The sequence below is a fragment of the Phascolarctos cinereus genome, unplaced genomic scaffold, assembly GCF_003287225.1.
Source record: "Phascolarctos cinereus isolate Bilbo 61053 unplaced genomic scaffold, phaCin_HiC Scaffold_2;HRSCAF=192, whole genome shotgun sequence".
Classification (NCBI taxonomy): Eukaryota; Metazoa; Chordata; class Mammalia; order Diprotodontia; family Phascolarctidae; genus Phascolarctos; species Phascolarctos cinereus.
The window spans coordinates 316,581,218-316,604,815 of record NW_027555625.1 but is presented as its reverse complement, the minus strand read 5'-3'; the positions used below and the strand labels follow the sequence as shown (position 1 = coordinate 316,604,815).

Sequence of the window (23,598 nt, the reverse complement as noted above, 5' to 3'; positions counted from 1 at the left end):
ACATCATTTAGTCCAATTTTATATTACAGCTAAGGAAACAGGCCTAGAGAGAAGACCTTGCCCAAGGTTCCATGGCTTGGTAAGTGGTAGATATGAGATTAGATCTCAAGTCCTCTGACTCCAAGTCCAAAGTTCTTCCTATTAATCCATATTCTCTAATGTGCTATTTGGAAAACCATGGATTGGATCATATAGAGGCCAGTGTTGATCCTGGGATGGCTGAGACGACCCTGAAGTCATTGCAGAGTGTGATATCATATTGCCAACCAGAGACAAAAAAGAAAGCAAAAATAATTCATACCTGTATTACAGTTTACTATCTCATACTTGCCCTATGAGGCAGGTAGGCAGGGCAAGCATTATTATACTGATGTTATAATTGAACAAATGCCATCTAATGATAATCGCAAACTGAGATTCACAAAGGGAAAGTGACTTGCCTTAGGGTCACCCAGGTAAGAAACGTAAACCTAGGACCCAGTCATCTAACTATAGATTCAAAGCTCTTCACAAGACTGCCTGCTTCAAACTCTGTCTCCAAATAGGGAGGAGTAACCATATTTACCTTGTTGCAAAACCGATAGAGATGGAGGAGGGTTTCCAGGTCTGTCCTTTGCCTCTCTATGGCCATGTAGAAGTGGGTCAGCTTGGCCTGGAAGGTGTTCTTGGCAGCTGTGAAAGCTGCGATCTCTGGGGAGTCAGCTCCTTGGAATCTGGCTGCTTGTTTTGACAGCTCTAAGCCTCGGTTGTAGTGAGCCTGAAGGAGAAGAGAAGAGATCTTAACTCAGTTCTGCTCAAATTTAATAAGCAGCTATGAAGTGTCCACTGAATGCAAGGTCCCAGGTCTGGCTCCAGCGCATCTGTAGCATTTGTTAGAAAAAAAGAGACACATATGCTGTGGTGTGGATCTGGTTGTGTTAGAAGGAGAGAGAACAAGACCTCTTTGCATCAGAAAATTGTGGCTCTGGGAATGGGGTGCCCTAGCTGGCTTTTCCTCTCTATTTGTTCATTTGTTTCCATGAATTTATGTGTGCCTTATGCATTGGGCTGTACTCTAAACTGCCTGAAGTCTTAGGGTGAGAATACACCAGAGGGACAGGCGATGGTAGCTCTTTCACAATATCCAACACAGCTGAATTCTTACAGCAGCTTCTGACATCTTCCCTATTCTTTCAGGCATGCCTGCATCAGAGGTCTGACAGTCAGCAGGAGTTAAGGTAACCAGTGATTTCCGCCTCTCTAATACTCCCTTCCCTCATCCACATACCTCTATCATGCCATTGACCTCACTTGATGAAAACTTCCTCAGACTCGACATACCGTGGCCTGTTGGAAGAATTCTTCAAACTGCTCGTGGGATTTTTCCACACTCTCCAAACTCCATTCCAAAGGTGTCAGCCTTAAGCCATGTAGTTCCTTCCCCATCAATCCAGTCACTGATCTGGGGAAGGTAATGAAAAGAGGTGTGAGTGGGCAGCTGAAGAGATGCCTGCCTTGGGTTCCAGGCTATTCCAGAGTCTCTTACCTTTGGGAAGGAATCACTCACAGGGTAGGTCAGTCTGATTTTCCCAAACTCCTTTCTGCCTCCATTCTTTTGTTACTCCTTTGTTCAAAGAACTCTGGTGGTTCCTATTGATTATGCATTGTTTATCTATTGATAAAAGTTCAAATTTTTCCAGCTGGCATTCAGGGTCATCTATAGTCTGATGCCTTCTTACTTTTCCAGCTGTATTCCATATCACTCCCCCTACTGTGTGATCCAGCAAAATTGGACTGCTCTTTACCTTGACTCCCAAACATGTTCCATGCTCTTCTGCTTCTGCACCATTCCCTATGCCTGGAATGTCCTCTCTTCTATCTTCACCTATTGAGTTCAAATGTCACCTCCCCCAGGAAGCCTTTCTAATTTCCCTGGCCAATAAGAAACTTCTCCCTGGGACCTGACATAGTGCTTTGTTTGTAACTAAGAATTCCATTTATTTATTTAATCATTTATTTACTTATTTGTTTATCTATATATTCATTCATTCATTCATTCACTCATTTATTTATTTATTTATTCGTTCATTCATTCATTTATTTGTTTGTTTGTTTTCTTTTGGTGAGGCAACTGGGGTTAAGTGATTTTGCCCAGAGTCACACAGCTAGTGAGTGTTAAGTGTTTGAGGCAGCATTTGAACTCAGGTCCTCCTGACTCCAGGGCCGGTGCTCTATCCACTGCGCCACCTGGCTGCCCCTCTAAGAATTTTTTTTAAAATTATATTCTGCAGCATTGTAAGGCTAACTCTATACTTGTCTCTCCTCTAGACTATAAGCTACATGAGAATGAAAAGAAAATTTTCTCTCTTTTAGTGCCTAGCATGGGCATTGCAGGCCATTAATAAATGTTTGTTGAATGAATGCATTAATTAAGACTGCAGAGAGCCCAAGAACCCAGCAGAGCTGGCGCTTGGGCCCTAGAGAGGCTTCACAGGGTTATCTGGAGCATCCCCTGCATTGGGACATGGATGTGCTGCTTTATCTTCTATTTCTCTGAAGAAGGAAAACCTCTCTTCCTCTTCAAGAGGTAGAGATGACTGGGGACACCTAAGAATATCCTCAGTTCTTGAAGATGAAAAAGCACAGCTTCTCTTCTCCAGAGAATACCTAGATTATTAACCTAGTTCAGGTGAATGCTTGGACGTCTTAGAATCCCATAGTTGGAAAAGACCTCAGAGGTCATCTAGTCTAACTTCCACTTAACCATGAGTCTCCTCTATAACATCCTGGTGACCATCAACCAGCTTCTGCCTGAAGACCTTTAGCAAAGGGGAACTCATGTCAGCTCTGATGATTAGGGGATTTTTCTTTATATTGAGGCGAGATTTGCTCAGGGGTGATGGGGTGTGAGGGAGAGATGTATATTATGGGTGGGAGAGATGTGTGTTAGGTCCTCTTGGCCCTTTCCTAGGGGAGAGAGCCCCTGGGCCTTGGCCCAAGGCCCCTAAACTCACTTACCTGACGGAACTCAGACTCCAGTTCACTTGTCTGCACCAGGGATTCCAGTCTGTCTAAACTCTTGTTAGACGTGGTCACTAGCACATGTACCCGTTCTTCCACTTGACTGTAGAGGGCCATTGCCAGAGCCATACTGTTCCTGAGAGCCAAGGAAGAATCACAGATTAATGAAGGGCAGAATCTCAGAATGGGAAGGGACCTCGATATACATTTAGTCCCAAATGGACCCCAGGTTCCATCTCTGGTAGGGTGTGTCCTCCAGGTACTGCTCTAGCCATTTCTAAAGGTGTGCAACTGGTCCCAAGAGGGCATGGGTAGACTCAGGGTAGTAGATCCCCACTGCCGGCTATTTATCTAAACCTTACCTATACCACCTTCTGTAGCAGGGAAGTATTTCCCGGTTCCCTTAGCTGCTTCACCTCTGACATTACTTTTCATCCACTCTCTTTGTGTCTTGTATGTAACTATTGCATGTTGTTTCCCTCATTAGAATATAAGCTCCTTTAGGGCAGAGGCTGCATAGTGTTTTTGTTGTTTGTCTGTCTTTGTATCTCTAATGCTTAGCACAGTGTCTGACTCATAAGAAGTGCTTAATAAATACTTTCTGACTGCTTCAAGACTATATCCTCGAGTACTGTAAGTAGTTTGAGGATAGGACTTGGTCTGACACTTTCTCTAAAATGCCTTGCATGGCAGCTGCATGGTTGCTAGTCTGACCTGGAGTTAGAAGACTCCGTTGTAATGTTGTAATGTTTAATGTTCTAAGGTTTTGGTAGGCAGGTTGGCCTCTCTGCCTTGGCTAATTCTGTCTCATAGCTGGAATATATTCAACTCCTCTTTTTCTCTTTTGAATTCCTGTCCGTCCTTATATATCAACTCAAATAATAATAAGAACAATAGTGCTTTAAGGATTGCCAAGTACTTTACGAATGTCTCATTTTATCCTCACTACAACCCTGGGAGGTAGACACTATTATTATTTGTTAACAGATTTTCTCATTTTATAGATGAAGAAACTGAGGCAGACTGAGATTAAATAACTTACTATCTGTGTGACAGAGTCAGATGACAAGTAAATGTCTGAGGCTGCATTTGAATTTAGGTCTTCCTTACTCTAGGTCCAGCATTCTATATGCTGTGCTACTTAGCTGCCTCAAATGTCACCTCCAAGTTATGAACTGGTCCAGCTTTGGAACTATGCCCAAAGATATATAAAACTGTGTATACCCTTTGACCCAGCAATACCACGACAAGGTCTGTATCCCAAAGCGATCAAAGAAAAATGCATATGTTCAAAAATGTTTATAGCAGCTCTTCTTTTGTGGTGGCAAAGAATTGAAAATTGAGGGGATATCCATCAATTAGGGAATGGCTGAACAAGTTGTGGTATATGATTGTGATAGAAAACTGTTGTGTTCTAAGAAATGATGAGCAGAATGGTTTCAGAAAAACCTGAGAAGTCTTATATGAACATGACGTGAAAAGGACCAGGACAGCACTGTACATAGTAACAGCAATATTGTAAAGTTAATCAACTGTGAATAGGTTTGGCTACTCTGATCAATACAATGATCGGACAATTCCTAAGGACTCATGATAAAAAATGTCATCCATCTCCAGAAAGGGAAGTGATGAACTCTAAGTGCAGATTAAAGAACACTTTTTCCACTTTCTTTTTTTTTACATGATTAATATGGAAATACGTTTTGTATGATTCCACATGTTAATCGGTATCATACTGCTACACTCTCTCTCTCTCTCTCTCTCTCTCTCTCTCTCTCTCTCTCTCTCTCTCTCTCTCTCTCTCTCTGTGAGGCAATCAGGGTTAAGTGACTTGCCCGGCATCACAAAGCTAGTGAGTATCATGTGTCTGAGGTTGGATTTGAACTCAGGTCCTCCTAACTCCAGGGCCAGTGCTCTATCCACTGCATCACCTAGCTGCCCCTGGACTTCTCAATCAGTGGGGGAGGAGCAGGAGAGAGGAAGAGAATTTGGAACTCAAAAAAAAAATGTTAAAAAGTCAATTCTGCCAACCCCCATCTCTAAAAACAAACAAAAAGAATATTACGTCCATCATGATATTTTCCCTGAGAATGTGTACATAGGAAAGGAACACTAGACTTGGAGTCATAAGACCTGGGTTTAGATCTTGGCTTGATACTTACTAGCTGTGTGACTACTGAGCCTGAGTTTTCCCCTAGGGTAAATGGGGTTTGTTTGAAGAATTTTTTTTAACATATCTGTGACTTCCCTGGTACGGGGAACTGGTGATAGGGCAGTTCCTTTTATCTTCAACTTAAAATCTTAGAAAATTATCTGTGGGCACCGAGAGTTTAATAAAATCATTTGCCTGTGGTCAGAATGTCATAGACAGGACTTGAGCCTGGATCTTTCTGATACTAAGGCTAGCTCTCAACCCATCATACCATAGTGCCTCCTCAGCTCTCAAAGGCAGTTATTAATATTAAGGAAAATTTTTTTTAATCTTAAGGCACCATAGAAGTGGGAGTTATTATAATTCTGTGATTCCCCCGGTCACTAATGATCTTCTCCCCTCTAGACCTTAAAGAGTACTTTGTACCTCGTGACTGAAAATGATTCCACAACCACAACAAATCAGTACAACAGAAAGAATAACATTCCCAGAGTCAGAGGCTGTTTGTTGTGATTTAGTCACTTTTCAGTTGTGTCTGATTCTGTGACCCTATTTGGGGTTTTCTTGGCCAAGACACTAGAGTGGTTTGCCATTTCCTTCTCCAGCTCATTTTACAGATGAGGAAACTGAGGCAAACAGGGTTAAATGATTTGCCCAGAGTATTGTAGCTAATATATGTCTGGTGCCAGATTTGAACTCAGGAAGAGGAGTCTTCCTGACTCCAGGCCTGGCCCTCTATCCACTGAGCCACCTCGGACCTGCACTCAAATCCTACCTCTGACAAGTAATTATTAGCGTGACTTTAGTCAAGTCACTTAATGTCTATGGCTTCAATTTCTTCATTTGCAAAGTACTGGAGGTTGGAGGGTGTCCAGGAATTTTTTCCCACATTTAATAACTATACTTCGATAGAGTGGGCTTTCTTTTTGATCCTCTGTATTTTATTTGATAATTCTGGGAAGGGATCCATAGGTTTCACCAGACTTCCAAAAGGCTCCCAGACACAAAGAAAAGCCCTTGCAGTAGATGGACTCTGAGGTCCCTGACATCTCTAACCTACCATCCCATGATCCCAGCTCTGCTGTGACCTTGCCTAAGTCCCTGTCCCCTCCATGGGCCTCAATTTCCCCATTTATAAAATGAAGAGGTTAGACCAGATCATCTCTAAGGTCCCTTTCCAGCTAGAAATCCTATGATCAAATCACCCTTTTAACCACTCTTTTAAAAGAATGACAAAGGGGAAGGAAAAGGGCATAAAACCTCACCTCTCATGCGAGGTGCTGCATGAAGGGGCTGCCTGCTGAGATTTTTAGGAACGGAAAAACACAGCAGAGCAGAGAATGGGAGTGGGGTGGGAACCGTAGCGGGGAAGGAGTGATGGCGAGAACATGAGACAAACAAGTTGGCGCTTTGTGAGGAAGCAGTGCCATCTAATGATGAAGATGGGTAGTGCAACTGTGCTCACTCTGCTGTACTGATTGGCAGGACAGAGCGATGGGGATAGCAGCAAACATGGAAGGGATAGTCACCAGCTCTCTCTTGCCTCCTCTTTCTGTATCCCTATTCTTACCGTTGGCACTCTCCTACCGTATAGCCCCAAACTCCTGCTGCCCTCACATTTCCTCTTTTTTTTTTTTGTTTGTTTTTAGGCAATTGGGGTTAAGTGACTTGCCCAGGGTCACATAGCCAGTAAGTGTCAAGTGTTTGGTCTAAGGCCAGATTTGAACTCAGGTCCTCCTGACTTCAGGGCCGGCTCTCTATCCACTGCACCACCTAGCTGCCCCCTCACATTTCTTCTTGCTGTCTGAATTCTCCACTGCAGAGACCTTAGGATGACTCTCTGGCTTTGCTCCCAACCTTGCTCATCCTCCACACACTTCATTATCCCCTACCATCCATCAAAATTTACCTGTCCTCTCTCCTAGGGTCATGCTCTCTTTTCTTTAATTAAGATGGAATTTTCCAAGAAACTAGTGGTCCCAAGGGGTTAAGTGAGGAGGTTTACATTTTACTCCAGGAGACACAACACTTTAATTCCCAAAATTTTTCACCAAAGAACACTTTAGTGCTTGAAATATCTTGGTAGAACCTAAAAATGAACGCAAAATGGTATAATGGAAAGAGTCAGGAAATCTGAGTTTGAATCTTACATTGCTGTTTACTAGCTGGGTGCCTGAGGCCTTTAATCTCTCTGGGCCTCAGTTTCCTTGTTTTATAAAGAGGGGGAATTAGACCTACTGACTTCTAAGGCACCTCTTAGCTTTGACAGGCTATGTTCTAAGGTCCTTTCCGTTTCTGACATTACATGTTTCTGATAATAAATTAAACAAATTAAAGGGAAAAACATTTATTAGCTACCTCCTAGCTAACTAGCCAATTGTGGGAATATGAAGATAAAAACAAGCCAGTTTCCATCCTCAAGGAACTTAGATATTTTGATATTCTACTTTCTGTGCCCTACATCCCTTCTTGCCCTAATGAAGGATGATATGATACGCTGGATTTGGAATCAGAGGCCCTACTTTGGAATTATAAGCTATGTTGAGATAAATACCTCTTTGGGACCCAATTTCCTCATCTATAAAATGAGAGTTGGACTAAACAATTTCTAAGGTTTCTTCCAGGTTTAAATCTATGATCCTATGATCAATTCTATGTTCCATGATTGATGGTCTGAATTATCTTATAGTTGGGCCAGAGCTGGGGTCGAGCAGGACCTCTTTCCTCCTACCCAACCATCTCAGATCCTATCTGGAGGTCCCTGGAGGGCCCCAGACAAAGATGAAACCCAGAGGAATCTCTTTTCTTCCTCCCCTATTTTCTTGACAATATCCTATTCCCCTTTTCTCCTTCTAGCCAGATACTGGCCCCTTCCTCATCCCCACTCCTGCCAGAAGGAACTCAGAATCTTCTCTCCATTCTTGTCTTTAGGCCCACTCCCCATGTCCCAACGGTAGTGGGCTATTCCTGTGGGGCAAACACTCTGTCCATCTTAAGGGCTCCCATGCCTTGCCATCTGACCTATAGCTTCACCCTTAGGACCTCTGGATCTTTCCATATACCCTGCAGCTATATTCTACTACAGTTGTTGTCTTCTCCAATTCAAGTGTGAATTGTGGCATGCCAGGGATGATGATGATGACGATGATGATGATGACGACGATGATGATGTTCTTCTCCTTCTCCTTCTCCTTCTCCTTCTCCTTCTCCTTCTCCTTCTCCTTCTCCTTCTCCTTCTCCTTCTCCTTCTCCTTCTCCTTCTCCTTCTCCTTCTCCTTCTCCCTCTTCCTCTTCTTCCTCTTCCTCTTCTTCCTCTTCTTCTTCTTCCTCTTCTTCTTCTTCTTCTTCTTCTTCTTCTTCTTCTTCTTCTTCTTCTTCTTCTTCTTCTTCTTCTTCTTCTTCTTCTTCTTCTTCTTCTTCTTCATTTTGTATCCCCCATGCTTAACTACAGTGCTTGGCACATAGTAAGCACTTAAGAAGTACTTTTAGAATTCATTCATTGCATTCCAGCTCTGGTCTGCAATATTCTCTATTTAAGGTCCTTTCGAGCCCTAACATTCTACAGTCTCTACTTTTAGGATCCTTTCATCTCTAAATCTATTATCCTATGGTTTATGGTCTACAGTCTAAGGTCCAGTCCAGCTCTATTTATGTTTGTATCCCAAGGTCCATTGGAGATCAGACATACTATATTGTAGAATCCCTTCTAGCTCTGCTTTCCTTTTTACTCTAAATATATGATCATGTGTTTTATGGTAGCATGTTAGACATCATTACAGTTGGTGGGTTGAGGTCCCTTATGGATAGTGAAGTCACTTTTGGGCATTGAGGTTTTTGGCAACGCCCCTCAGATCATGCCATGTTGGCCCATGGATACATAATTAAGACCAACTGGTTTTACTAGCTGAGAGTTGTGGTCCCTGGTAGGCAGTCCATAAGTTTTATTGACACCCAAAGGAGTCTTGAGCCATGACAGTTTTATGCTCTTCTGCCATCTCTGACTTGACAAGTTGTACAGAGTTATATAGAGGATCCAGGAGGGACAGTGGTCTTGAGCAAGGAGGGGCCAGGTCCCCCTGCTACCCCTCTAACCCTGGAGGTGAAAGGAGACACCTATCCCAGGGATTGCTATACCTGACTTCCTGTGAGTGGCCAAGCTTGCAGGCCTCTTTCCTGAGCCGGGCTAAGGTGGCTCCTCCTTCTCTCTGCAGACTCACCAGCTGGGCATCACTAAGTACAGTCTCCATCATCTGCTTGTATCTGGTCATGCTTTGAGCTGCCTCCTGCAAGGAAGTGGGCAGGTGTCAAAGTCAGGCTTGGCATTCCTACTACCTTTCTCAGTCAATGGACTTGGACTCTAGGGGTACACCCAGCCTTTTTTGGGGGGGGCCATTGGTTGGTCCTGTTATTGTTCAGTCGTGTCTGCCTCTTCACGACTTTATTTGAACTCAGGTCCTCCTGACTCCAGGGCTAGTGCTCTGTCCACTGAGCTGAGCCCCCTACTGCCAACTCTTCTTGACTTTATTTGGAGTTTTCTTGGTGAGGACACCAGAGTGGTTTGCCATTTACTTGTCATTTTTACAGATGAGGAACTGAGGCAAACAGGGTTAAGTGACTTGACCAAGGTCACACAGCTAGTAAGTGGCTGAGGCTAGATTTGAACTCATGAAGAGAACTTTTCCTGATTCTGAGCTCAGTGCTTTATCCACTGTGCCACCTGGTTGCCTCTTAGTTAACTCAAGCTGGTAGAAGGGCTGTGTTCAGATAGCACAAGGGGTCTTTAAGCTTCCCAGGGCCAGTCTTTGGTGGCTCCTGGGGTCTTTTCAAATGCAGTGAAGTCATCAGTTTTCACTGAGCATACTCCTTCTCTTTAGCTCCAGTGGTCTACAGCTCATTCTATAAGGTCTTCAATATCTGGAAGACTGCAGCCAAACTTGCACTCTGTGCAACACCTGGGAATCCCCAGACTGTCACATCAGAAGGGAGGAGACACTGGCTAGCTGCCTGCTCTGGGGATAGGAGACTGGAGACCAAGGATCTATCACTGACTTGTTTTGTTTCCCTGGGCAAGCCATATTAATTGCCTCTTTGGGATTCAGTTTCCTGCTCTGTAAAATAGGAGCAGCAATTCCTGTCCTGTCTCCCATGTAAATAATTACGTTTTGCAAAATCTGACTGTGAGACTCTAGCTGGGATTTGCTCCTTGTACCCCTAGTTTGGTTTCCTGTGCTCACCTGTACTCCTTTGGGAGGCTTGCCCTTCTCAAACTCCTGGATGGCATCCTGGAGCAGTGTGGAAACCTTGTGGAGTTCAGTCAGGAAGGGGTCCACCCTCTGGAAGAAAGAGATCCCAAGGGGACAGCAGTTAGTGTTTAGCTTGGAGGGAGAGGGAAGGCATAGAACTGAGGGTGGAGTTACATTAAAATGTAAGCTCCTTGAGATCAGAGATGGTTTTTGCCTTTCTTTGTAACACCAGAACCTTGGCATAAAGCCTCATACATTGTCAATAAGCTTAATAAATTTTTGTTGATTGAAGAAGGCAGAGAGTAGAAAAGTCTATAAGTAGATATGGGCTTCTCCTGAAGTCATCACTGAGGTTACATGAGCTCTCTCATGTTGCCTGAGAATGGTTTTAGTGCTAATGTAGACAAAGCTCTGCTTTGAGAGTCAGGAAATCTAGGTTCTAGGGTCCATTTTCCATGCTGCTTGACAACATTCTTATGCTTTTATTGACTCATAAAATGGATATGATCCCAATTCCTGCCCTACTTCTCTTGAACACTGTGGTCCTGAGGATAAAAAGGGATAACCTTTTGAAACCTTTTGAAAAAAGTCGAAAGCCCCCTGACAGGGTCTGCAACTATATCAGGCTCAGTTATGATAACTTTCTTCATTGGTTTCATGGAGTTGGGATCTCATCAATGGGAGTACCCTACTCAACTTGGAGATCTCAACCCTTCTAATCCTGTGATTCCCATGAGTGTTATTTCAACAAAGATTTATTACATGCCAACTGTTTGCAAGGCATTTGGGAGACAAAGATGGAAAGACAATGTAGTATCCACCTTCAAGGAGTTTATAATCTAATAATCCATTCTTCATCACATTCTCCATATTTTTGGGTGCCTTGTGGATGCTGGAATAGGATGTTTTCCCCATCTATCTATTATCCTTTAATCTTGATACATGATTCCCATATCTTGATAGATTTTTGTGCTGTTTCTGGAGGGTGAGTCATTATTGGTAAATTATAACATTAAGATTAACTGGGTCACAGAATCATAGCTTTATTTACTTATTTCTTTTTGCTAGTTTGTCTCATATTTATTGGGAAAGGTTCTAATGTACCCCCATCTGATAGGATGGATATATAGACATTCTACATATGTATGTGCATATAGATACATACATATACATACACACACATACATGCTGTTTAGTTGTTTCAATCATGTCCAACTCTTCATGACCCCATTTGGGATTTTCTTGGCAAAGATACTGGAGTGGTTTGCTGTTTCCTTCTCCAGCTCATTTTGCAGTGAGGAAACAGAGGCAATCAGGGTTAAGTGATTTGCTCAGGGTCATACAGCTAGTAGGTATCTGAAGTCAGATTTGAACTCAGGAAGATAAGTTTTCCTTACTTCAGGCCCAGCATTCTATCGCCTGCGCCACCTTGCTGTGTGTACACACACACACATATATGTATAAGTATAGTGCCACTTTGCTCTGTGTGTGCTCTGTGTGTGCACTTTCTCTCTCTCTCTCTCTGGATGAAATAGATTTAGAGCTGGAAGAGACCTCAGCTATCATCTAGTTCAATGCCCTCATTTTACACATGAAGAAACTCAGGCTTACAGAGCTTAAGTGATTTGCTGAAGGTAGCAGAGACAGGATTCAAATCTAGGTTATCTGATTCCAGATCCAGGGCCCTTTCCATTCTGTCACATTGCCTCTCAAATTATATTATTGCACATTATAATATAACCAATAGTTATCTATGCAATACCCAATTAATAATAGCTTACCATTCTATGGTGCTTTACAGTTTATAAAGCACTTTCCCATCCCTTATCTCACTTGACCCACAAAAACAATACTGTGAGGTCTACAGCGCAGGTATGATCACCCCAATTTCACAGATAAGGGAACTGAGGCCCAGAGGGGGAAGGAAACCTGTCCAAGTCCACTTTGCAGAGTTAATGGCAGACCCATCAGGACCTAGGTCTCCTGACTCCCAGGAGACTGTAGCGGACTTAACACTACACGGAATTGGAAGGGACCTCCGAAGCCATCTAGGCCAACCTGTACTTGAACAAGCATAATACAATATCCCCAGCAAGTGGTCATCTAGCCTTTGGTGGTTATACCATATAGTACAGTCTCTCTTAGAGTAAGCCCTGGGATACTTTGACAAAACAAACATCCAAAGAGAAAGACATAGACCTACTAAGAGGTTGGGTAGATGGCAGAAATCACTTCCTTATTAGCCCCTGGTAGGCCTTGGTTCTATCCTACTTTTCCTCCTACTAGCTAGCTTCCTCAATGCTGCTCAAACTAATAGGAGAGTGCAGTGTAGTTTCATCTATCCCTATAAGACTAGAAACTCCATGAGGGGTGGCACTGCATCTTAATTGTCAGGGTCTTATGCCTGGCAAGGGCAGTAATGTGGCCTAGTAGAAACAGCACTATATTTGGAGTCAGGATCTGAGTTCAAGTTATGACTCTGCTGTTTACTGCTTAGGGGACTTTGGGCAAATTATTCATTGTCTGTGGGCCTCATCTGCCAAGCGAGGGAGGTTGAAAGAGATGATTTCTAAAGGCCCTTCCAGCACTACATCCTATAATTCTCTAAGACAGTGGATTCTAAAAGCTTTGAGGGGACACTCTGAGAGGCAATGTCAATAGGGCTGGACTTAGAGTGCAGAAGAAATGGACCCAAACCCTATCTCAGGTATTTACTAGTTGTGTGACTCTGGGCAAGTCACTTACGTAAGTGCCTCTCTATGCCTCAGTTCCCTCACCCATAAAATGGGAGGGTTGAATGCCCTCTAGAGTATATTTTGACCCTAAATCTATGATCCTTGGGGTCAGCACTTTTCCCTTAGAACTGGAAATAGCCAAATCATTAGATTTCTAAGCAAAAGTCCATGTTACTCTAATGGTCAAGCTGCTCCTCTGGAAAGCAGGATGGAATGACTTGCCCAGAGTAGGCTGGGCCCATTCCCAGGAGGCCAAGCAGTGGCCTCTTCCTTTACTATCTAGGACAGCAGCAGCACTCCAAGTTCCTGTTATGATGACACCCCAGAGAGCCTCTGGCTACATGGCCTTCTTTTCCACGGTTCCTCTTTCCATAGCCTATGTTAGAGCCAAACAGGAATACTCAGTGTTCCTTGAACCCTTCCACTTTTCTGCTCCCATGCTTTTGATCATGCTATTTTTTTTCCTGGAATGCACTTTCTCTCTCATACTGCTCCAGCCCTGTCTGATCATTTCCTGCTGGCTCTTCCAGACGTCCAGGAAGCCTACCCAGTTAAACACAATCCCTCCCCTTCTGCTTTCTCACAGTTCTGTGTTTTGAACACACTTACACTTTATACCCTACTTTGTATCATAATTATTCATGGACATATTTTTTGTTCCCTAGACTTCAAACTGCCAAAATAATCATAAGGCATAGATATGATGATGGCATATCTTCTTAAAAAATTTTAGTGGCTCCCTATTGCTCCTAAGATAAAACACAAATTCCTTACCCTTACCACTTAAGCCTTCCACAATCTTGCCTTAACCTATCTTTTCAGCTTTATTTCATACTACCCCCTTAACACACTCCAGCTTCTCACTGTACTGGATGACTAGCCTTCTCCCACTTCTGCTCGTTTGCCTGGGATATCCCCCATGTCTGAGACAGACTCTTCACATCACGTGGCTAAATCCTTTCCTTTCTTCAAGGCCCAGTCAGGTCCCACCTCCTCCATGTAACCTTCCCTATTCTTTCCCACCCTCCACTGAAAGTATTTTCTTTCTCATCACATTTTTCCTTGATCTATTTTTCTGGATTTCTCTTTGGATCCTATCACACTCTACTTGGTATTACACTTTCTGTGTTCTTGCCATATCCCTCTACTAGAATGTGCAGTGGGTTACAATGCTAAGTTGTTGAGGTCAGGGACTATATAATTTCAAAATTTTTGTATCCTGACATAGAACCTTATTCATAGGTTGGATAAACATTAAATTGAACTGAAGGCAAGCATTATATCTTTGTCATCTGTGGGGTCCCTGTTTAGTACTCCACATAGTGCCAGAGCAGTCTTCCCGTTGGGTAGAAGAGATCAGCTCTTTTAAGCAAGAAGACAAAGGGGAGGAGACTGAAGGCCATGATTGTAAACACCTGGAAGAACTGCACCCACTGACTGTGGCAGTATGGGAAGGAGCCTTCCAGGTCTGCGGTCAGCTGGTTCTGGTCCACGTGGCGGCTTAGGGCCTTCAAAGATGTCAGCACCTCCACCTGGGTGAGAGAAAAATCAAAGGAGATCTTAGACATAAAGAGCATGAACAAGCAAGAATCCCAGAGTGTTAGTCAGGTATCGAATGCCTTGGTATTCTACCCTTCCTCTCTGGGCTGCTGGTCTAACCTTGTCTTCCACTTTGACTGAAAGGTTTAGTTCTCCAAACCTGCCCTCCTTCCCTACTCCCCACCCCCACAACCTCACTCCTACCCAGTCTTCTTTCTCCCCTGGGTATTAGGTTATTGGATTTAAAACTGGAAGGGACCTCTAGCCCATCCTGTCTGACTCTACTCATTTTGTAAAAGAGAAAATGAAGGCTGAGGGAGGGCAAGTGGCTTCTCTAAATACCTGTTGAACTGAATTGACTGAGGTCACATATCGAGTAACAACAATAACACAGGTAGCAAGCATCAGAGCCAGAATTCAAAACCAGGTCCTGTGATAGCAAATCCAGTTCTCCTTCCACTGTACCACACTGCCTTGGCCTTAGTCTTTTTTTTTTTTTAAATCTAGACTCAGTACTTTTCATTCAAATGGCTCTGGTTTCATGGCACCATAGATTCACAGAATCTCAGGTTTGGAAGGGATTTCAGAGGACATCTGGTCCAGTCTCTACTTGAAGCATGAGTCTTATCTATGACATCCATCTCCAACAAATTGACATATGGGTTTGCTAAATGCCTTGTGTTTATTGATTAATTGATGGGAACTCATTACTTTCTATGGTGGCTGATTCCATTTTGGGATGGCTCTGTTTTTTTTTTTTTAATCCTTTTTTTAATCCTTTCCCTTCACCAGTTACAAAGAAGCACATTTACAAACCTGTGTGTTTATTTGAAGAGAGGATAGAAATCTTTAAAAAGTGATAAGGCAAGGGTCCAACTCTTTTCCTTTAGGGCTATAGTGGATGCTGGAGGGGTAGATTCTTACCAATGATAATAATAACCATATGTTGACTCCTGATTCAGGCTGGTACACTAGAAAGAGCACTTAGAGGAGTTAGGTTCAAATCCCACCTCAGGTATTTTCTACCTTTTACAAGTCATTGAACCTTCTAGACCTCAGTTTCCTCAACTGTAAAATGAGGAAGGTGGTGGTGGACTTCACTAAATGACTTCTAAGGTCCCTTACAGCTCTAAGCCTATTATGCTTGATATCGGGAGTTCTTAATCTTTTATATGTCATAAGCCCTTTTGGTAAAATCATGCTTTTAATGCACAAAATAAAATTCTTAGTATGACAAAAGAAACCAAGTACACTGAAATACAGGTATCAACACATATTTTTAAAAAATTAATGGACCCAAGGTTAAGAACCCCTGCTTTATAAGGAACGTAGGGACCAACCATTGATGGGGATGCAACATTACTGAATGCAATCTTAGCCTTCCTAGGAGTGGCATCATAATAATAATGAACATTTATATGGTGCTTACTATGTGCCAGTCACTTTACAGTTATCTCATATGGTAGTGGAAAGAACACTGTATTTGGGAGGCAGCATAGTATAGTGGAAAGAAGACTGGCTCTAAAGTCAGAGGAACCGGGTTCATCTCCTACTTCTGATGCTTATTATCTGTGGGATCCCTGACAAGTCGCTTAAACTTTCTGGGCCTCTGTTTCCTCATCTGTAAAATGCAGAGTCGGACTTTTTGTCCTTTAAGACCCCTTTCATTTTTCTTTTAAAATTTTTAGGCAATTAGGGTTAAGTGGCTTGCCCACTGTTGCACAGCTAGTAAGTGTCAAGTGTTTGGTCTGAGGCCATATTTGAACTCAGGCCCTCCTGACTTCAGGGCTGGTACTCTATCCACCAAGCCACCTATCTGCCCCTTAAGGCCCCTTTCAGCTCTTAATCTATGAGTTCTGGAGTCAAAGAACCTAACTCTGCTACTTTTTTTGCTATATAATCTTGAGCAAGTCATATCCCCTTCTCTGAGCCTCAGTTTTCATACCTGTGAAATTGGCAGGCTAGATTAGATGAGCTCTAAGCTCCCTTTCAGCATGGCTATGTATACACACACACATACATGTACACATGTAGACACATACACATATAGATACATATATATATGTATATATTTCATTCATTCATCCATGTATTTATTTATTCTATACTCCAAAATCCCTTCTAGTAGTTCCCACATTCTGTGTTCTATATTATAAAATCCTGTTCAGCTCTGACATTCTACGTTCTAAGGTGCCTTTTATCTTTGACATCTGAAATGAACATAATCTCTACTCTAAATTTATGAGAAAAGCAAAGGGCTGGGGCATGCAAGGGCCAGGATGGAAGTTGAGGGTGGGGGGATAATAAAGCAGTGACTCTCACAAGCTGGGGCTGGCGGCTACCACCAGCCCATGGTCTCTTTCTAATCAGCCTGCTTGTCATGGGTTGCTGCCCCCTGCTACCATCCTGCTATAGGAAAAGGGACACCCACTAAGACATGTCTGATGGGAAGGAGCTTTTGTTCTTAGGGACCAAGTGATGAGTCTTGCAGGCTTACAGGCAAAATAAATCCGTGGACCATTTTGATTTGAGGTGGGTGCCTAGAACAATAGCTGACAGAGGCCAGGAAGGGAGTTGTTGCTGTGTTTTTATGTGCCTGTCCCCTAAGTAACAATTTGCCTGCTGCGGCACGTTTACTAACCCCCGGGAAAGATGGCGACATTTTAAATCATTTTCCTGAGCAGAGCAGAAACACGAGCTTGCGCACTCATTACGGTGGTATATGGTGGTAATTAAAGGGATCCACATTAAAAGAACAGCCTAGCTCTGAATGGCTGCCATAATATACATGGGGAGTGAAATAAGTACAAGGGACTTGTTCTTTTCGAAACATTGAGTTACCCCTGCTGGCTCTAGTACATTAATGGAAGCCTCAAGAAAGAAAAGTACACCCAAACTCCTCATTTTACAGATGAGGAACTGAGCCTGCCAAAGGTTAAGGGATTTATTCAAATTTATATAGAGAAGAAGTAGCAGAATCAGGATTTGAATCTGGGGCCTCTGTCTCCTTCACTGCAGGAAGAACTGGGTTCATTGTCACATCTTCCCTTCCATGTCATGACTCCATGAGCATAGGGATCCTATCTTATTCATCTCTGACTCTTATTGTGGTACAGCACACAGAATGATCTTGCACATAGCAGGGACGCAGGAATAGCTAACACTGATATAGCACTTTAAGGTTTGCCAAGCATTTTGCGAACATTATCTCATGTAACCCTCACAACAACCCTGTAAAGTAGATGTTATTATTATAACACCCATTTTACAGATGAAGACACTGAGGTTGAGAGGATAAGGGCTGGTTTGTCTGTAGTAGATTTTAAATCCAGGTTTTCCTGACTCCAAGTCCAGCATTCTATACTCTGTGCCTCGTAGAATGTGTGAGAGAGTACCCTAGGCTGTAGCTGTTATCTTGAAGGAATGGGGGTGGGGGCAATGGGATTGGGCCTCAGTTTTCTCATCATTAAAATGAGGGAGTTGGACTAGATGGTTTGTGAGGTCCATCCTGCCTCCAGTTCTGTGATCTTCTGATCATAGTGGTGGTTGTTGTCGTTGTTGTTATGTTGTTTTATTGTCGTTGTTGTTGTTGTTGAGTCCTTCGGTCATATCTGACTCTTCATGACTCCATGGTCCAGCCGTCCATGGCAGTTTTCTTAGCAAAGATACTGGAATGATTTGCCATTTCCTTCTCCAATGATCACAGTGGCACCAGTGGTCAAACAAGGGAAGTGAGAAGAGTGCTGCTGTCCTCTGCTGGTCAGACCGGAGTACCGTTCTCAGTTTGGGGAGCTATGTCATAAAAGGGCCGTTGACAAACCCTCAAAGGAGGGTAACGAGCATGGGAGTAGGCCAGAGGCCATGCCATATCAGGACCAGCGAAAAGAGCTAAGGCTGCTTGGCTTGGAGATGAAAAGGCTTAGAGGGCGGGTGATCACTGATGAAGCGCTATCATAGGGAAGCTGGATCTGATTTGTTCTGTTTCACCCCGGAGAACAGAACGAGGAGCATTTGGTGACGTAGATTTGGGCTCCATAGGAGGCATTACTTCCTAACAGTAAGAACAGTACAAGAGTAATCGGGAAGTAGTGAGCTTCCTGTCACCTAAGATGTTCAAGTGTAGGAAGCATGACCACTTGTCGGGGATGTAGTAGAAGAGATTTTGTACCCTGTTTGGATACAGATTGGATTCAATGAATAATGATGACTCTGAATTTTGTGAGGTCTAGGTAGGTCAGTTCAGGTTGGGATGAAGTGGGCTAGGCAGACGGCACCCAACACTAGGAGGTCAAATGGTCAGAGAGAGCAGTACTAAGAAATGAGTATCAGGGTTAGCGTTCGTTATCCTGGCAGGAGCTGTGGATGCTCTGCTCTTATATACTCCCCCTAAACCAGAAAGACCTTCAGCCTGGACATCACTTTAGCTCTAGGACTCACAGCTAATATGTACCCTCTATTCCTGGGCCCTCACTCTGATTGTGGAAGGTAGAAGGCTCTTCCAGAACCTCCATTCAAGGAGGGTGCCCAGGGCAGTCATGTCTTCATTTCTCATCAGGTTGCACTCCTCTAGACTCCATCATGCTTGTGGCTGCATACCTTCTTTTTCATTCCCTGGCCACCCCCCTTCATCTTCCCTTATGTGTTGCCAACCCCATTAGAATGTAAGCTCCTTGAGGGCAGGGACTGTCCTTTGCTTCTTTTTGTACTCCCAGGGCTTAGCACAGTGCCTGGTACATAGTAGGCACTTAATAAATGTTTATTGGTTGATTGATTACCCTGTCAGCCTTACAGGGCTATGTAGAAAGCTCTTTGTAAACCCTTTAGTGCCACAGTAATGTGAAATATACCAATCATCCTGGCACTTAACCATTCACCATCTCATGTTTCCACTTATTTGTCTTATGTGCATTAGTTCTGTCTGGTCAGTTAGACTGTGACCTCTCTAAGGGTAATGACCATATCTTCCTCTGTATTCTCACCTGCCTCCCTCTCTTTCCCCTCCCTCTACCACTCCAGCATAGCCGAATCCAGGACTGAGCACACAGGTGTTATTTAATAAACACATTTTTTTTCTTGAAAGATGTTTCATTTCACTTTTATTTTAAATGAAGGATAACTATTCTGAGATTTCTCACCCCATCCTACTCCCAAATCCTGTTTCACTCCCTACTGCTTTTCTTATCAGTCACTCCAGAGGGACTGGACAGGCCAAGTTTGGGGAAGGGCAGAGAGAACCCAGAAAAAGGAAGAAATCTAGTGATTTAAATTCCTCCCTTTTATCCCCTAAGCCTTACCAATACACTTTTTTTTTTTGCTTGCTGCTATGCACCCTTTGTAGGGACTGGGAAATGGAGTCCAGGTGGGGAATTTCAATTTGTCCAGACCTTCTCTAACATACTCTGAGACCCAGCACTGCAGCAGCAGCAGCACAGAATATAACCACTACCCACAAGCAGACAGACATCTACAGACATCCAGGGAAGCAAAGACACACCGCATGCTCTTCTGGTGGCCTCTCTCTCTGCAGCCAGAATGGTACAGAACAAACAAACAAGGAACTATGGCTGGCTGTTCTTTCCTACACTCTTCCACATTATGGCTGTGAGAAAGGAGTACAGACCTCACCAAAATGCTTTCTCTTCTCTGTACCAAGAGCAGAGAGAACTGTGCTCCAACTCTCTTCTCTGCCCATCCCTCCTCTCCCCTTGCCTTGGCCAATCCTCATGCTTCTTGCTCTTACCTGGATGCCTGGCACCTTCTCCAGCTGGGTAGCAGCTTCCTTCTCCCCCAAGAGTAGCAAACTGTGAATGGAGACTGGGGCCAGGGCCTGTGGGAGACAGCAGCTTCAGATTCACTCTTTTCACTTTGCCTACCCTGGCCTACACACACTTCCTCTCACAGATGTTCTAGACGGGACACGGGGGAAAGAAGGCACCTCAGAGATTGAGGCCAGTGCGTGACGGATTGATCATAACTGTTGCTAAGGACCAAAAAATACCCATTATGTCATTAAGTTGAGCTGAGAAAGGCCCCTTATAATTTGCTTTATTGAGATTTCATGGGAATCTAATCCAGATAAGTATTTCCCAAGCCTCTGCACATCTGCACCATTGAAGGGGGAATTCTCTGCCTCCTCCTTAAGGTCATCCCCAATTCACTCTCATCCACACCTACATTTGACACTTGGTAAGGTAAAAGCCTTTTACATTGTTTTTTGTTCAGTCATTTTTCAGCTGTGCTTGACTCTTCCTGACCTCATTTGGGGTTTTCTTGGCAAAGGTACTGGAGTGGTTTGCCATTTCCTTCTCCAGGTCATTTTACAGATGAGGAAACTTTAGCAAACAGGGTTAAGTGACTTGTCCAGGCTCACATAGCTAGTAAGTCTCTGAGGCTAGATTTGAACTCATGAAAAGGAGTTTTCCTGACTTCAGGCCTGGCCATTATATAGTTACATACTTTTATTTATACTTGTTCTGACTACATAGTTTCCCCTCTTCAGACCTAATCTGAATATTATGCTCAGGCCTGGACATTGTGTTAGAAAGGACACCAATAAATTGGATAAAATCCAGGGTGGTGGGAAGCCCTTGAGTCCACATCATATTAGGATCTTTTGAAGAAGCTGGGGACATTTAGCTTGGACAAGATAAGAATTCATGGGGATATGACAGCTTCATTCAAGTATCTGAAGGGCTGGCACGTGGAGCAAAGCTTGGACTTGCTCTGTTCGTCCCAAAGGCAGAACTAAGAGTGATAATGGTCATTTCAAGGGGGCAAGTTTAGGTGTGAGGACAGGAAAACTTCCTAACAATCTGAATGATCTCTCCTTTGGAGGTCTCTAAGCAGAGGCCAGGAGACCACTGGTCAGGTATGTTACTGTGGAGTTCCTTTTGAATATGGGGGCCACTACGATGCTCAGGGATGGGTTGTGCCTCCTATCTCAGAACCGGAAGGGCTGGGGTAGGGAAGAAACTCAGCAGCAGCAGATAGGTCATCACATGATGAGCTCTTTGGCCATAGTGACCATGATAGAGATCAAATACAAAGTAGCCCTCAGAGCTGTGCGGCCTCTTTCCACCTCTGCAGTGATGGTGACCAAGTGGCAGAAAAGGAGGAGACATTCAGTATAAGAAGGCATGGCTGGGCACTGGAAGGTTTGCAAAGCACTTTGCAAATACGATGTCCTTTTAACCTCATAATAATTCTGAGAGGTATTATCCCCATTTTACAGCTGAAGAAACTTAGGCTGAGAAGAAGTTAAATGACTGCTCAGAGTTACACAGCTAGAGAGTATCCAAGGCAGCATTTGAACTCAGGTCTTGACTCCAGGTCGGTTTTCCATTCACTGTGCCACCTAGCTGCTAGAGACCATGTTTATAAAACATCGAAGTATTTAATTTTATTGATGAAAAAAATTGGAACCAATGTAACATAAGCAATTTATTTTCACTATGGGAACTGAACACAGCACCATGTGGCAGGGAATGTGAAGATATGTTCTAATGCTAGCTTTGTGTCTGACCTTGGGTGGGTTCCTTCTCCTCTCTCAGCCTCAGTTTTTTCCTCTATTAAAATGAGGGGTTTGGAGTGGGTAGTGCAAGACCCCCTCAGCTCTTTGATTCTATGTTTATGTCTAGGAGGTGCTCCATACACATTTGCTAATTGATAGGATGAGAACAGGAAACATTGACAGAGAAAGGGCAAGAGGGCAGCTGGGGTATAGGAGCTCTGGTTAAGCATTCCCCTACTGCATGTCTTGTAGAGAATCTTGGAGGTGGAAGAGACCTCAGCAAGCCTCTTGTCCAATGCTGCCTGAAGCATGAATCCCTTCTACATCATTCCTGGTGAGTTACCTTCTGTTGGATTGGAATTTACCCAGTGATGGGGAACTTTCAGGAGAGGCTATTCCATTTTTGGTCGGCTCTAAGTAGGAAGCTTATTCTTGAATCTGCCTCCTTGTAACTCGGGCCCTTTGATCCAAGTCCTACCTTCTGGCCTCAAGCAGAATAAATCTACTCCCTCTTTCACATAATAATGTTTCCTTTACAAAACTTCTGTTCCTGAGGTCTAAACATTCCCACTCCGTTTAAGTGCTCCTCAATATGACATGAGTTAGACTCAGAGGACATTAGGTCTATCAATTCCATCATTTCATATACCATGCCTTTCGTAATGCACCATAAGATCCAATCAACTTTTTGGTTGCCCTATCACACTGCTGACTCACTTTGATCTTGCAATCCACTGAACCCCCCCATATCTTTTTTGTGATAGTTCTAGTTCTGCCTTCCCCTTCCTGTACTTTTTGTTGATTTTTTGAACCCATGTAGGACTTTATATTTATCCCAATTAAATTTCATATTGTTAAGTCAAGCTTAGTATTTGGTCCACTTACCTGGGTTGTTCTCAGAGCATTAACCAAGCTGGGAGTGGGGGGCTGTTTCCTGGCATCAATCACAACAGTCACTCCTGTGGTCTTGGCTTCTTGTCTGTGAGTCAAAAGTCAAATTGTGAATCACATTTGGATAACATGGAGAGAGGACATGAAGAGGGAAAGAGATGGGGATGGTGAGGGACACTCTTTTCTACCATTAGGAAGAAATGTCTTTTCATAAGCTCCACCTCCTAGCTACCTCTACCGGTCGATGAGGGGAGCCAAATTTCTGGATCCTGGCCCACAGTAGATGGTCTGAGAGGACAATGGTTCATTGACCTGGTGTTATAGGGGCATGAGGGTCCAATGCAATATTTTCAGAATAAAACTATCAGAAATTCTTCTTTCTCTTTCTTTGTTTCTTTTTTCCTTCCTTCCTTCCTTCCTTCCTTCCTTCCTTCCTTCCTTCCTTCCTTCCTTCCTTCCTTCCTTCCTTCCTTCCTTCCTTCTTCTTCTTCTTTCTTTCTTTCTTTCTTTCTTTCTTTCTTTCTTTCT

At 43.4% G+C, this 23,598-nt stretch overlaps 1 protein-coding gene across 1 annotated transcript in view; it reads right to left on the bottom strand.

Moving 5' to 3' along the window:
• Positions 1 to 23,598, bottom strand: part of KIAA1755 (KIAA1755 ortholog) — a 74,927-nt gene that overhangs the window by 11,577 nt on the left and 39,752 nt on the right. The window contains 9 exon segments of the mRNA XM_020990752.2: positions 566 to 757; positions 1,321 to 1,399; positions 1,401 to 1,441; positions 2,998 to 3,136; positions 9,287 to 9,435; positions 10,387 to 10,485; positions 14,546 to 14,662; positions 20,410 to 20,496; positions 23,065 to 23,158. Coding sequence (XP_020846411.1) covers positions 566 to 757; positions 1,321 to 1,399; positions 1,401 to 1,441; positions 2,998 to 3,136; positions 9,287 to 9,435; positions 10,387 to 10,485; positions 14,546 to 14,662; positions 20,410 to 20,496; positions 23,065 to 23,158 — 997 coding nt within the window.